The following is a 12072-nucleotide window of genomic DNA, read 5'->3' as shown; positions in this document are numbered from 1 at the left end:
ATACATCATATAATAAAAGTGACAGCCTTAGACATGTTGTCTTACATGATGTAGACTGTAGGCTGTGAAATTCTTGAGTGCCAACAATAGTGCCGACCATTTTTCACCTGTTTTTTTTTCTTTTACATTGTTTTAATCGTTTTAAAAATAAGAACCTGTGTAAAAGAAAACAGGAAAATCACGTAACTAGATTTTTTTTTTTTTTTTTGCTGTGGCCTCCTACGTCATACGTCATTACTCCGCCCAACACGCGCGCAACTACTTAATTCAATTGTAGCACGAGACGATGTCAGATCCGGACGTCCATACGCGCGTGCAGTGAAGGAGTCAAAGCGTAGTACTCTCGATCAAGAAGCGAGGAAACCGAGAAGCATTCGCTTCACAAACTACGTCGTTTCATCTGGAGTGGCGTGCTGAAAACTATAGACAGCGAACTGAATTCTGACATGCACATGCAGAAATGTAAGTAGTCTGATTAAACTGCCATGATGGAACTCTCATAATATTGTGGTTTATACGAGCAGTTGCACACACACACACACACATATATATATATATATATATATATATATATATATATATATATATGTGTGTGTGTGGACCAGTTAAACCTTCAAGATATCAAATATATTAACGATTTTGTGATCTAAATCTTTGCGAACATGGGCAACGGTTGATTTTGTGATCTAAATCTTTGCGAACATGGGCAACGGTTGATTTCAGTCGTCTAATAGATGTGGTTGTTCTGGTTTTGAGTAGATAAATGAAATATCGCCTCGGACGCAGCTAGAGAGAAATAAACAAGTGAGCTACACGTTTGGGACTCGAGCGCAGATCGTTTGCATGTAGGGACTTCAATCCAATATTAGAATCTAATATGACGGATGACAAGAGAGAAATACGGACAAACCCTTATTAGACTACCCCTCCCTGATTTATTTTCAGTTCTCGTTTTAGTACACCGTAGAATTGTTACCTTAGCTAAAGCTGACCATCGGCGAGCCGCGAGGACACGCACATGCAGCTGCGCCCGTGGTGGCTCGAGCGAGCGTGGGAGGTGGCGAGCGACGGAATCCCCTCCGCCTCCGCCGGTGACTCAGTGGTCAGGGATTTCCGTGTTTGGAGTGAAAGACTGCACCGCAGCAAAAGGGTATCCCAGCATACACCCACGTTAAGTCATCCGAGAGTGAAGCTGTGACCTCAAAGTTTACCTTTAACATTAACGTCATCGTGGCTGTTGATCTCATTCAAAATCGTGCAGCAGGCTACAATATTATGCGTAGTGCATATATGTACATTATATATAACACGATATGGTCTGCCGCTACCATCCATTAAACTATTATACTTTAATGAGATATATTTAAGGTATGTTAATATTTTCTCCCTCATTCAGTGACAGCGATTAGGTCGAATTCTAGCGTCCAGAAAGCAAAACCGTGTTATGTTTCTCCGGTCTACTGATAATGTGTATTCATGTAAATCCGAAAAGAAAGCTATAATTGATGTGCCTGTAAAGGAACGTGTTAGGCCAGTAATCATTGTCATACACACTGTAATGTATAGGCTACTGTTATTTATTAGAACAAGAACACAGTTTTTAAATATAAAACAAATAGTAAATGGCTTTTAATTGAGTGACTTTTAATTCGTAAAACTGTCGAGCAGTTCTGTAGTCTGAAAGATCAGAGCTGTTCCGCATGGCCAGTCTGTCTGACAACATCATTTGCATACCACTGTGTGTGCGCGTAACTGGGCAGGGGTGTTCTGTGTGTTTTGGTAAACCCCTTCACGAAGCCATCTGTTATCTGCTGTGCATTGATTCGGATTCCACAAGCGGTGCGTCATTTAACAGTCTAATATTGTTTTGACTCTTTGTGAGAAAGCTGAAGGGGCTGGAGCTCTAGAAACAGGTAGGAGGTGAGTAAAGTGAAACCGAAGTGAATGGAGAAGAAACCAGAGAGCGATAGGAAAGGGAATTATCCAAGTCAAGCCAGGCACAGTGGAGTTTCCATCCTGCTCGAAGTAAAGTTGACTTCCTCCCCTGCCCAATCCTCTGCCATGAGAATCGCTCACTTCAGTGGTTTTTAAGAATACTGCTGTTTTTGTTCCCGTAGGGGCGATATGGAAAGCAACATACAGCAAACAAACGAAACGAAAAGCTAACATTAATCTCTAATGTACATGTTTACCGTGATGCGCCTGTCCCAGTTGCAAGTAAGCCTATATATACTATAACGTGAGATCAACGACATCATATATTATGATGGTAAGCGGGGTAGTATTAAAAACTAGCAGTGCTGGGAAACGAAATATAGCTTAGAAACTTCATTTAGGCAGGTGGGAGGGACACGACGTGCTTATTTGTGCCATGAAAAGTCATCTTTTGCTCAAATCTCGCATTTCAGCTCTCGCGTCCTAAAATCCGGCAGCAATACTTACAACTCCAGCTCGTGATCAGTGTCGAGTTTAGCTCGAGCGTGCGCCCGGAACAGAGAAAGCTCGATACTGTGTGGGCAGGATGCGGTCGAGCGCGCGTCGTAACGGAGCAGAGGAAACAGAAAATGCTCTCCACCGTCGCCAGACAGCCGTGGAGGTGAGCAGGCAGTGCGTAAGACCTCACCGCCCCGCTTCCTAATGGAATACCTTCCCCACGGTTTATGTGGCGACCGCGACGCTCCTCCGACGGAAATGTCACATTTATCTCACGTTTGGGGTTCGAAGATAGTTTCCTTCGCATCCAGGGCGTGCAGACTGATGACCGCTGGAAACTCGCCGATGTTTGCGTAGTTTTAGCTTTTCTTTTCCTTTTTTCCTTTGGTGACTAACAAATGGAAAAGACTTTAACACAAACAGTTCTTATAAGAGAGAGCGCAAGGGAGTCTTCAAAAACAAAACAAATGAAGACGGAAGATTTTAGTGTGCTGTCTAGCCACATGCATTTACTAACCAGGTGTGACAACTGTGATTGAATTATGAAAGGAAGAAGTCATGTGTCATGGGGATGTTTTTGTCTTGAAACAATAAAACATTGATGGTAGTTATTAGATATGCGTGTATTAAATCATGTTTCTTCTTTTTATTGTTAGCACTGTTTCAAATTTAAAAGGGTCATCATTTTTGGCTGCAAATGTTCAGACAGAGACAGTCTGGCAGTTGTTGTTTTTTGTTTGTCTGGTTTTTTTTAGTTGTCATTTACATTATTGTAAAAGTGAGCAGAGGTGGGAAGAGCAGTCAAAATACATCAAATCTAAAATAGTTGTGTGTTAAAAAATGTAAAAACGGACTCAGCAACAGCTTACAGTTATTACTGCTAGCGCAGTAACAGTAATGGCTAGCGTTTAAGTACACTGGTCAGTGCAACAAATATTACTAAAGGTTAGTTCTCAACTGAAGAGTCTTCTGCCGGGATAGTTCTGATGGCTTTTGTTTGTTTGTGGTGTTTGTGCCATTGCAGTGATAGCTCAGTGGTTAAGGTACTTGACTTGTAATCAGAAGGTTGTGGGTTCAAGTTCCCACTTTTGGGCCGGTGAGCAAAGCCCTTAACCCTTAATTGCTCCAGTTGTACTCAGTCACAATTGTAAGCCATGTTGAATAAAAGTGTCAGATAAATGTAAACTTGTGTTTTATCCTCAGCGCCGAAGGAGAAGACGTGTTACACACTGCCCACAGTGAAGAAACTCCTGGAGCAGAAGAGAAAGAGAGAGACTAGCTCCGCCCCTCCGGCCTGTGCTGCCGCGAGTGACACCGCTGGCGGCCCCGCCCCCGCCCCCGCCCCCGCCCCCTTCCCGGTGAGTACGGATAGCCTACGGCTTATGATGCACTCATGCTTGTTCGGACTTCACGAGAAAACTTTTCGTGTTCAGATAATGAGGTCGAATAACATAATCCTTTCTTCTCTGGACAGGTATCAACGTCCGCTCCGCCTGCCAGTAAGTCACAACCCCATCACAGCCACGCGGCGCAATCTCACGTGCACAGTCATATCGTTTTGAACGCGAGTCTCGCGCTGGTCCGGGGTTGGGGCTGGAAGCTGAAAAGCCTCTCTTCCACACCGCAGGTGCTAGCTTCAGCTACTCGGACATGCCGGCGATGCGGTACAACTGGGAGACGGGCGTGCCCCACTCCTACCCAGCGCTGCAACACTGTGGCTCCTTCCCCCATATAGAGCTGAGCTTTGGGAACAGCTTCTCACCGGGCACTGGCTTCGTCCCGTCTTCGCTTTACAGCTTACCTCCTGCCGAGCTGCAAGGTCCCGCCTACAGCCTGCACCAACCGCAGGACTGTCCCGACGGGCAGATGACGCAGCACTTTGTAAGAGGCACCGTCTGATGGAAATCAGCTTTTAAACATCTGTTCCTTCGTTTTTAATGTATTATGTATTATACCTATATGACCTGAGTGCATAGAACAATAAACAGATCATCTATTCATATTATTTGATACATTTGATTACAGTTGTCTACAGTTTGGGTACAGTTGTCTGTTTTATTTGACAATCAAGGTAGAGTAATACAGTGAGTGTGAAATTTGAGCAAAATTTCTTCAAAGGGGATTTAAAAGTCTCTTAATTTGTGGACAAATCATACATTTTTACGTTTATGTTTCCATAATATGGAACATACTAATGACTAGATGAAAGCAGTGGACTCAGAGTTACCACAGTAACATTAATCTCATTCTGCCTGGCTCAACTACCACGTGACTGCTCTTTTCTTCACGTTTCATTCATTAGCCGGCCCTGGAGTGCGCTGTGACCGTAGCCGTGACGGATGCCAGCGCTGACCCCAGGACCCAAGCCGTGTCTCTGAGCCCAGCCCCCTGGGACTCGGAGCCCAGAGCCCAGGGGCCCACGGGTCCGTGTGGCCTCCAGTTCAGGCCCCGGATGGACATGGCTAAACTGGAGGAGGCACGACTCTTCATACAGAGCATGGACTACAGGAGGACCACCTGGCAGGATGACGATGGAGACACGTAAGTCACGGCGGGGGGCGGAGGGGTTTTTCCTCCTTTTTGCACCCAGCAGTTATTAATTTAAAAAAAAAACGTTAGTATAGAAACCGTACCAGCAGACATCTGAGGGTCTTCACAGAGATGCAGCCTGCTGGGAGGGACATTGATCTCTGGGAAAGTAAAGGAGTCAACGCTTTTGTTTGTCCATTAGGATCCTACACATCTACACTGCCAAGGGCCAGAGGGAGTATGCCTTTGCTGCCGCGGAAAGACTTCAGGAGCTCGGTAGGCTGGACTCCAAGGAGCACAAGGGCAAGGTGAGCACATGGAGGGTCACTCCATGTTCCTCATTTGTGTCACGTTGTCTGTTTACTTCCACATTTAAGTGCAAAAGCCTGTGGTGCAATGATATTGGTTTGGGTGTGTGCATACTGACTCTTAACTCCGCTGTATCCCAGACTGCATTGCTGGTGGCAGTGACAGCCAACCAGCCAGAGATAGTCCAGGACCTGCTGTCCCTGGGGGCCGACATCAGCATGTGTGACATCAAGGGTCAAACTGCGCTGCACCTGGCCGCCACATATGGCTTCCCAGAGGTCATGCAGGTAAGAGGGAGAGAAAGGATGCCTCTGTCCACGTGTCTGTCCACGTGTCTGTCCACGTGTCTGTCCACGTGTCTGTCCACGTGTCTGTACATGATTTGGTGAGATCCGAATACAAAAACACAACAGCATTCAAATCCTTCCATTCACAGGTGATTTTGTCCATGGACCACGGCGTGAACCTGGAGGCTCGCAATTTTGATGGTAAAGTATCTACTTTTCCCCTCACATAAAAGACAGAAAACTCAGTTTTCTAATGACTGAGTATTTTTAGGCCTCTCTGTGTCTCTCATTTGATGTCTTTCTGTCTCTCTTTCCTTTTCTCTCTGTATCTCTCTCACTCTCACTCTCACTCTCACTCTCTAACGCTCACAATGCCTTTCACTCATGGTCTCTCTCAGGTCTCACCCCACTGCACTGTGCGGTGATTTCCCATGGTGCCACGATGAAGGCCCTCACGGCCTCTTCCTCCTCCGCTGCCTGGACCCCTGATGATGAGCTGCAGTCTCAGGCTGATAATAAACTCTCCTGCCTGCAGATGTTGTTCAGTGCTGGGGCTTCTCTGCTCAGCCAGGTGAACAGAATGTACCTTGGCTACAGTCCAAACTGTTCTCTACAGTAGTACGATACTACACTACTCATCCTGCATCTATAATACATTACTGGGTATTGCATTACACACTCCAGTTATGTAATGTTTTCAGACCACACAGGCAGAGTGCTTCCTACTTGACACAGAGAAAGCGAAAGGTCTTGTAGTGTGTTTAGTTTCGGGTAGGCGCCTACGTCCGTGCAGGGACGGCACACGTGGTTGGTTTCACTTTGTCAGCTAGTGCTCTCCCTGATTTCTCAGGAAATCAAAAGCAACAAGACGGCTCTCCACTTGGCCGTAAAGGATGGGAATATCCAGCTGGTGCATTTCTTCCTGAAACAGCCACTGCCTGATATGCAGGCCTTCATCAACATGAAGGTAAAGCAAACTGAAAATGAAACACTTCTACACACTGTTATATTCACGAAGGGAATTGCCTGCAGTCTGCGCCCCCATAATAGACTGAAAACACTTACAGCATTTAGCTGACGCTTTTATTCAAATTACCACTGAACACAACTTGAACAATTGAGGGTTAAGGGTCTTGCTCAGGGGCACCTTGGCAGTGGTGGGACTTGAACAGGAAATCATTAGTCAAGCAGCTTAACCACTGAGCTCCCACTGCCCCCACTGAATACAATCAGACCCTATTAGATTACCCATGCTCCACCTCACAGAGCAGTGGAGATCATTTAGTACAGGGAGCTTGTTGAAATACCACCTTTATCATGCTGTTGTTTTGGAGTGGTTATTTCAAGCACACCCCACCTCACCCCCAGGCACACGGGCACACGGCTTTGCACATGGCGGCTGGGCTCCACACCAGTCTGCACCAAGAGGACATCATCCGCCTTCTGCTGACCAGGGGCGCTGACCCAAGCGTGCGCAACCTGGAGAACGACCAGCCCGCGCACCTGCTGCAGAGCGGCGAACAAGGGGAAAAGGTGAGGCGGGGGAGGGGCACCTCATTGGTTGGAGAATGTTCTTGAGGATGGGGTGCAGGGCTAACGCCATGACAAAAAGCTTGACGCACCAGGCGGTCTCTGGGAGGGGGGGGGGGGTCTTTGAGAAGAGGCGCTCCTCAACCATTACATTAGAACCGCTTATCTCACAGGTGCTTGTTATAGGTGTAGTCCGAGACTGCAACCCATCTGCAGCCATGAACAACGTGTGTTGGCTGTCTTCGAGCTTGTTACCAACGGTCACCCAAAAATACATCCAGCTTCGGCAGGCACCACTGTTGGTTGGATGTACTTTTATTTGGCCTCGCGTTTGCAAAGCAAGCAGTGGTGAACGGTGAACATGCCGAGTTCGGCATGGCAACAGATGGCCTGCAGTCAGAACCCGCACACCTGTGAGACAGGTGTACCTACCGCCAGGAGGTGGCTGTTCCTCCTAACGGGACGTGACGGGTCCAACTGATGGAGCTCTTTCTCCTTTAGCTCAAGCTCATCTTGAAGAAGAGGAACGCCTCGTCTAGGCGGCGTGTTGCATCCTTACAGGACCAAGACTGACCAGGACTGCTATCCAGTCTCATCGTATCTCCCTTTACTTCTCATAGGGACAGGGAAAGGACTACATTCAGTCAGGGGACACCATGTAAGCTTAGTGGAGGAAGTACCTCCCACCTATTAGAGGAAGTACCTCTCACTTATTGGAGGAAGTAAATCCCACTGATTTGAAAATAAAAGTGTCATCTAAATGCCGTAAATGTAAATGTACCTTAAAGCACTTGTCAGTCATAGCAGAAAAGAAACATGATTTATTTACTTGAAATATGACAAGTGGGAAAATGTTATTGTTATCTGGAAGAAATGTTTAAAAAAAAAGAAAAGGTGAGAAATAATTACTTGAACCAGAATTACTTGAATCAGCAATTACTGAATAATTACTAGAATCAAAAACGTCCCTGAAAAGGTTCCTCCATGTTGTTATTTGTATCCCTTGACTGAATTTAGGTCTTCACACAGAGGACAGATTTTATCTGTGGTATCCTCTTATGAGGGTTTTCACAAATTTCTCCTCTAAATTGTCGTAGAGGTTTGATTTCTCACACATGTTGTGTCACTGGCATTTCTCCTAAATATGTGTTATATGCTCATTCATCAGATGAGTGTGTATAAATGGTGTCATAGAAAGGGAGACTTCCTTCAGCTCCTTTTCTGAAAAGCGATTTCTGTGAAATCACCTGGGCAGGGTTTAGTGTCACGAACTGAATTTCCTGCCATTTTATTAAACCATGTTGGTTTGAGAAGGCATGCTGCTTCATCTTAGTACACTGTATCAGTGTCCTGTTACCTGCTTTAAAACAAAAACACAACCATTTATTTATTTTAATGCGTTAACACCATGGCCTTGTTGTTGTTGTTGTTTGTTTGTTTGTTATTTGACAGTGCTTCACTCAGGATGAAGAAATAGTTATTTATGTGCAGTACAATATGAATGAGTTAAGCTATTGTAACCTTTATAAGAGTGTAGTGGGGGTATCCATAGCAGATTTGTCATCACAAGAGGGGGAGCATATTTACATGAGTCATTCAAGCCAGTGAAAATGTCAGACTTGCAAATTGTTTACCAAATGTTGTTAAACGACTTATGGGCTGAATTTCATTGGCCTTTGTATTATCTACCTAAAAAATAATCATTGTAATGATTCTAATTTCACAAACAGAGGTGAATATTCTATGTAACGTTCAGGCTGAGTCAAAGAGCTCTTTTAAAGCACTGACCGAGGGACTGTCACGTGTGAATCACTGGGTTACTCTACCTCTGTCATTCAAATGAAGGGGAAAAACATTCTACTGTCACTTCCTTGTAAAATGCTGAAATGATTGTAGATTTATAAGAACTGCTTGAAGTCTTCACGTAAGAAAACTGCATTTAGAGATTGAGCCTTTACAGCATACAGTTTCATTGAAAAGTTTAATGTTGACAAAGTAGCAACACTGCAATAGAAACTTGTTTTTACTGATTGAATGTAACAGTGACCACATGAAAATTTTCAAGCTTCAGCAATGGCATTAAAATTTGCTGTTAAGGTTTCCTGTGTACCGTGATATTAGTTTTAAGATCATTTCATGCTTAAGTTGTCATGATTTATGCTGGTGATGATTGTGTTCTGATGACATATATCATACATGAATACATGCAGTGTGTTTACATGTTTACTTTAATATAGAGTGTGCATTTACTGCTTCATTAAATAGTTTCCAAGAAAGATTTAACAGGACACAGAGCACAAACATGAATCAAAAACCAAACCTAAACAGATGAAAACTATATTCTGGTAATGCTGAATCTTTTATTGAACTATTTCTCTGCAACATTTAATAGTTACATCACTGACAAGATTTACAAATCTATAAGAGCTGGGCTCCTGGCATGGATTAAACCTAATCTATAAAATCTGAAATCCTGACATGGATTAAACCTATTCTATAAGAGCTGGGCTCCTAACATGCATTAAACCTAATATTGGACTAATCTGCAGTGCCAATTCTTAAAACACCACTGCAAATTCTTTTTAGTTTAGTTTTAGGCTTAATCTGGGTCTAGGAACCTGGACCATAAGGTACCAAAATTAGTCCAGTTACCCAACACAACTTCCTGTCACGTCTTTCTTTGGGCTGAGACAGTATTACATGCTGATAATAGATATGTCACTATCTGTTACTGCAGCAGGATCAGTGGGGATTAAGATGCAGTGTTAGTGCACACGCTCATTGCATATTAAGACCATCTCCGTCACAGGGTGCCCCCCCACCGCACGTGCTCATGCTGCCGAACACTCTAGCTAACGACACACATGAAGAAAGGAAGTGGAGCAGGAAGTGAAGAAAACAAGGGAGGGTTGTGTTGCACCCCAGGAGGCCCAAGGACACAACGCCTGTGCTCACTTCTGCTCTAGAAGGTGAATGCGAAGATACCGGCCTGCACTGTGGCTCGTCCCACCAGTACAGTAATAGAGGCGAATGCATCCATTGCGACATAACTTCAAGTAAAGTTTACAGCATTTAACTGATGCTTTTATCCAAAGTGACACTTCATGCAGTTTGACTCTTTAAATAACACCACAACCAGACTGAGTACAATATGAGAGTTAAGGGTCTTTCTCAGGGGCCCAACAGTGACAACTTGGCAGTGGTGGGGATTAAACCAGCAACCTTCTGATGACAAATTAAGCACCTTAACCACTGACCTACGACAGCCCATGAAGAAAATGAAGGCCCCAAGAGTTCTGTTGAATGGTGGTGGCAGTCTGGTCTCCTGCGAAAAGGCTGCAAGCTAAGAGATCTGAGCAGACTGGACCTGCAAGATGACAGGTACAAAGAAATGAAAGGGAAGGAAGCTTGAATGTCCACAGCGTGACAAAGGTGGACATCCATGTGCGGCTTGCATTCCTGTTCAGGTCATCTTCCCACTGAAATGGCTTCTTCCCTGGTCGGAATTCACGTCTATACCGTCTGTTGGGGTACTAGAAGATAAAAATTTGTGGCGGTAATAAAATAACTTATGAAAAGATTTGCGTGTGCAGCTGCGTGTGCAGGGTTCCTGATCGTACCTTCTGTCTTGGATGATGTGCCGCTTCCCAGATGGCTAGAGCTGTGAAGAGACGGGGAGAAGCAGTTATCAGGCTCTATCAGACAGACAGAAGAACTCACTCAGCAAGCATGCAGAATTAAGACCAATTTTTAACATTCCTGTGCAACAGAAACATTCAAGTGGTGCATATTAGTTTGGGCATGGTCATCGTTATTACCGCTGGTAAATTTGGAACTTTGCACCGCATGTTAGCGGTTTAGCAATTTAAACTAGGCATTTAAACTGCGGCATTTGTCAGCAACTGTGCCAAGGACACAACATGCTCTGCATCTCAGTGGTTCAGATCCATATTGCCTGTCCATCTGAAAGACATCAGAAATGTGGATGTGTTTTACCCTAAGATATATGGCATGCATCCTTGAATTTTCAGGGTTTGCAACTTTTAATAAGGGTGTTGTTTGTCTGGATGGATAGGCAGTGTTTCTGGACTAAAGAGAAGCAGCTGGGTTGGAATAGCTTGAATTTTGCAGTCAAGAGTCTTCTGGGAGCGGGCCCTTGCGTTTGTTATCTCTCCTCGTGCCACATGCAGAGAGGAGACGTGGCTTCGCGTGCAAATTCTTACTTGGTTGATTTTGAGCATTTGATTTTTTTACCTGTTAGAGACAAAAACGGATTAAGGCAGAACTGATTCAAGTTGCGGCGTGGATGCGAACTGAGCGCCGCTTCGGTTCAATGGCGTCTACCATGCTCGTGTTTAAGTCTCGCCTAACCGAGGCCTTGAAGGGCTGTGCTCTAGCAGGACAGACACCGCCGCCGGAACCTCGCGGCTGCCGCTGACGGTAACGGCACTTCGCCTTTTGCTCGCGCCATGGCTTTTGTTTTCTATGGTATTTCCTTTAATACCACGCCAGAGGTGAGCGCTGATAGTCGTTTGGCATTCGCCAGTTCTAAGGCATGAAGTGCATGTGCACATATAGCCTGCGATAACAATCAATACACGAGTTACCAGTGAACGGAACTTCGACTCATTATAAAGTGTAGAAAAGGCGGAATTGCCTCCTCTGTAGGATGTCTTAGGGTCAACTTACTCAGGGCTATGAGGATCCCGAGAACGAACATGACCACGGCGAGAATGACCCCAGTGGTGCGCAGCGTTTCGTAGTCTAGCGGGAAGAATTGACAGCACAGCAGTTTGCTCAGTCGCGCCAGCCGAAGACGCTCACGACGCAGGGCTTTCTGTGCTGCTGGGATAACACTCACCATAGTCGAAGGCGCTTTGGTCCTCCCACTTCGATTCTGTGAAGTATAATTACGGCTTCAGGAATGGGAAAAACCACAAGAGACTTGGTAGTGGTTGTAGAAAGCAAGCAAGCAGGCGGACTG

General features: G+C 45.1%; 2 protein-coding genes across 2 annotated transcripts; one reads left to right on the top strand and one right to left on the bottom strand.

The window, feature by feature from the left end:
* Nucleotides 1-300: 300 nt before the first annotated feature.
* Nucleotides 301-10343, top strand: nfkbid (nuclear factor of kappa light polypeptide gene enhancer in B-cells inhibitor, delta). The gene is made up of 12 exons (XM_035530475.2): nucleotides 301-462; nucleotides 3637-3791; nucleotides 3908-3932; nucleotides 4061-4314; nucleotides 4736-4974; nucleotides 5165-5270; nucleotides 5412-5558; nucleotides 5708-5759; nucleotides 5957-6129; nucleotides 6409-6525; nucleotides 6927-7091; nucleotides 7590-10343. The coding sequence occupies exons 1-12, from the start codon at nucleotides 447-449 to the stop codon at nucleotides 7659-7661; spliced, it is 1521 nt and encodes a 506-aa protein (XP_035386368.2). The 5' UTR covers nucleotides 301-446; the 3' UTR covers nucleotides 7662-10343.
* Nucleotides 10344-10454: 111 nt separating this feature from the next.
* On the bottom strand, nucleotides 10455-11995 carry fxyd7 (FXYD domain containing ion transport regulator 7; the record flags this gene model as incomplete). The annotated part of the gene is made up of 5 exons (XM_027007209.3): nucleotides 10455-10621; nucleotides 10709-10749; nucleotides 11312-11342; nucleotides 11778-11852; nucleotides 11950-11995. Coding segments are annotated over 5 exons (213 nt in total), but the record flags the coding sequence as incomplete, so codon positions are not given.
* Between the last annotated feature and the right edge of the window lie 77 nt (nucleotides 11996-12072).

This window comes from Electrophorus electricus, chromosome 14 (assembly GCF_041902795.1).
Source record: "Electrophorus electricus isolate QZ-2024a chromosome 14, ASM4190279v1, whole genome shotgun sequence".
NCBI lineage: Eukaryota > Metazoa > Chordata > Actinopteri > Gymnotiformes > Gymnotidae > Electrophorus > Electrophorus electricus.
Note: the sequence above shows the minus strand (reverse complement) of the source record. Positions and strands in the feature narration are given on the sequence as shown.

What these genes read in the sequence shown, in the direction of transcription:
- nfkbid (XM_035530475.2), top strand. An exon ending in CAGGATGACGATGGAGACAC is followed by an intron (nt 4,975 to 5,164) that starts GTAAGTCACGGC and finishes TTTGTCCATTAG; the next exon opens with GATCCTACACATCTACACTG. An exon ending in AGGCCTTCATCAACATGAAG is followed by an intron (nt 6,526 to 6,926) that starts GTAAAGCAAACT and finishes CCTCACCCCCAG; the next exon opens with GCACACGGGCACACGGCTTT.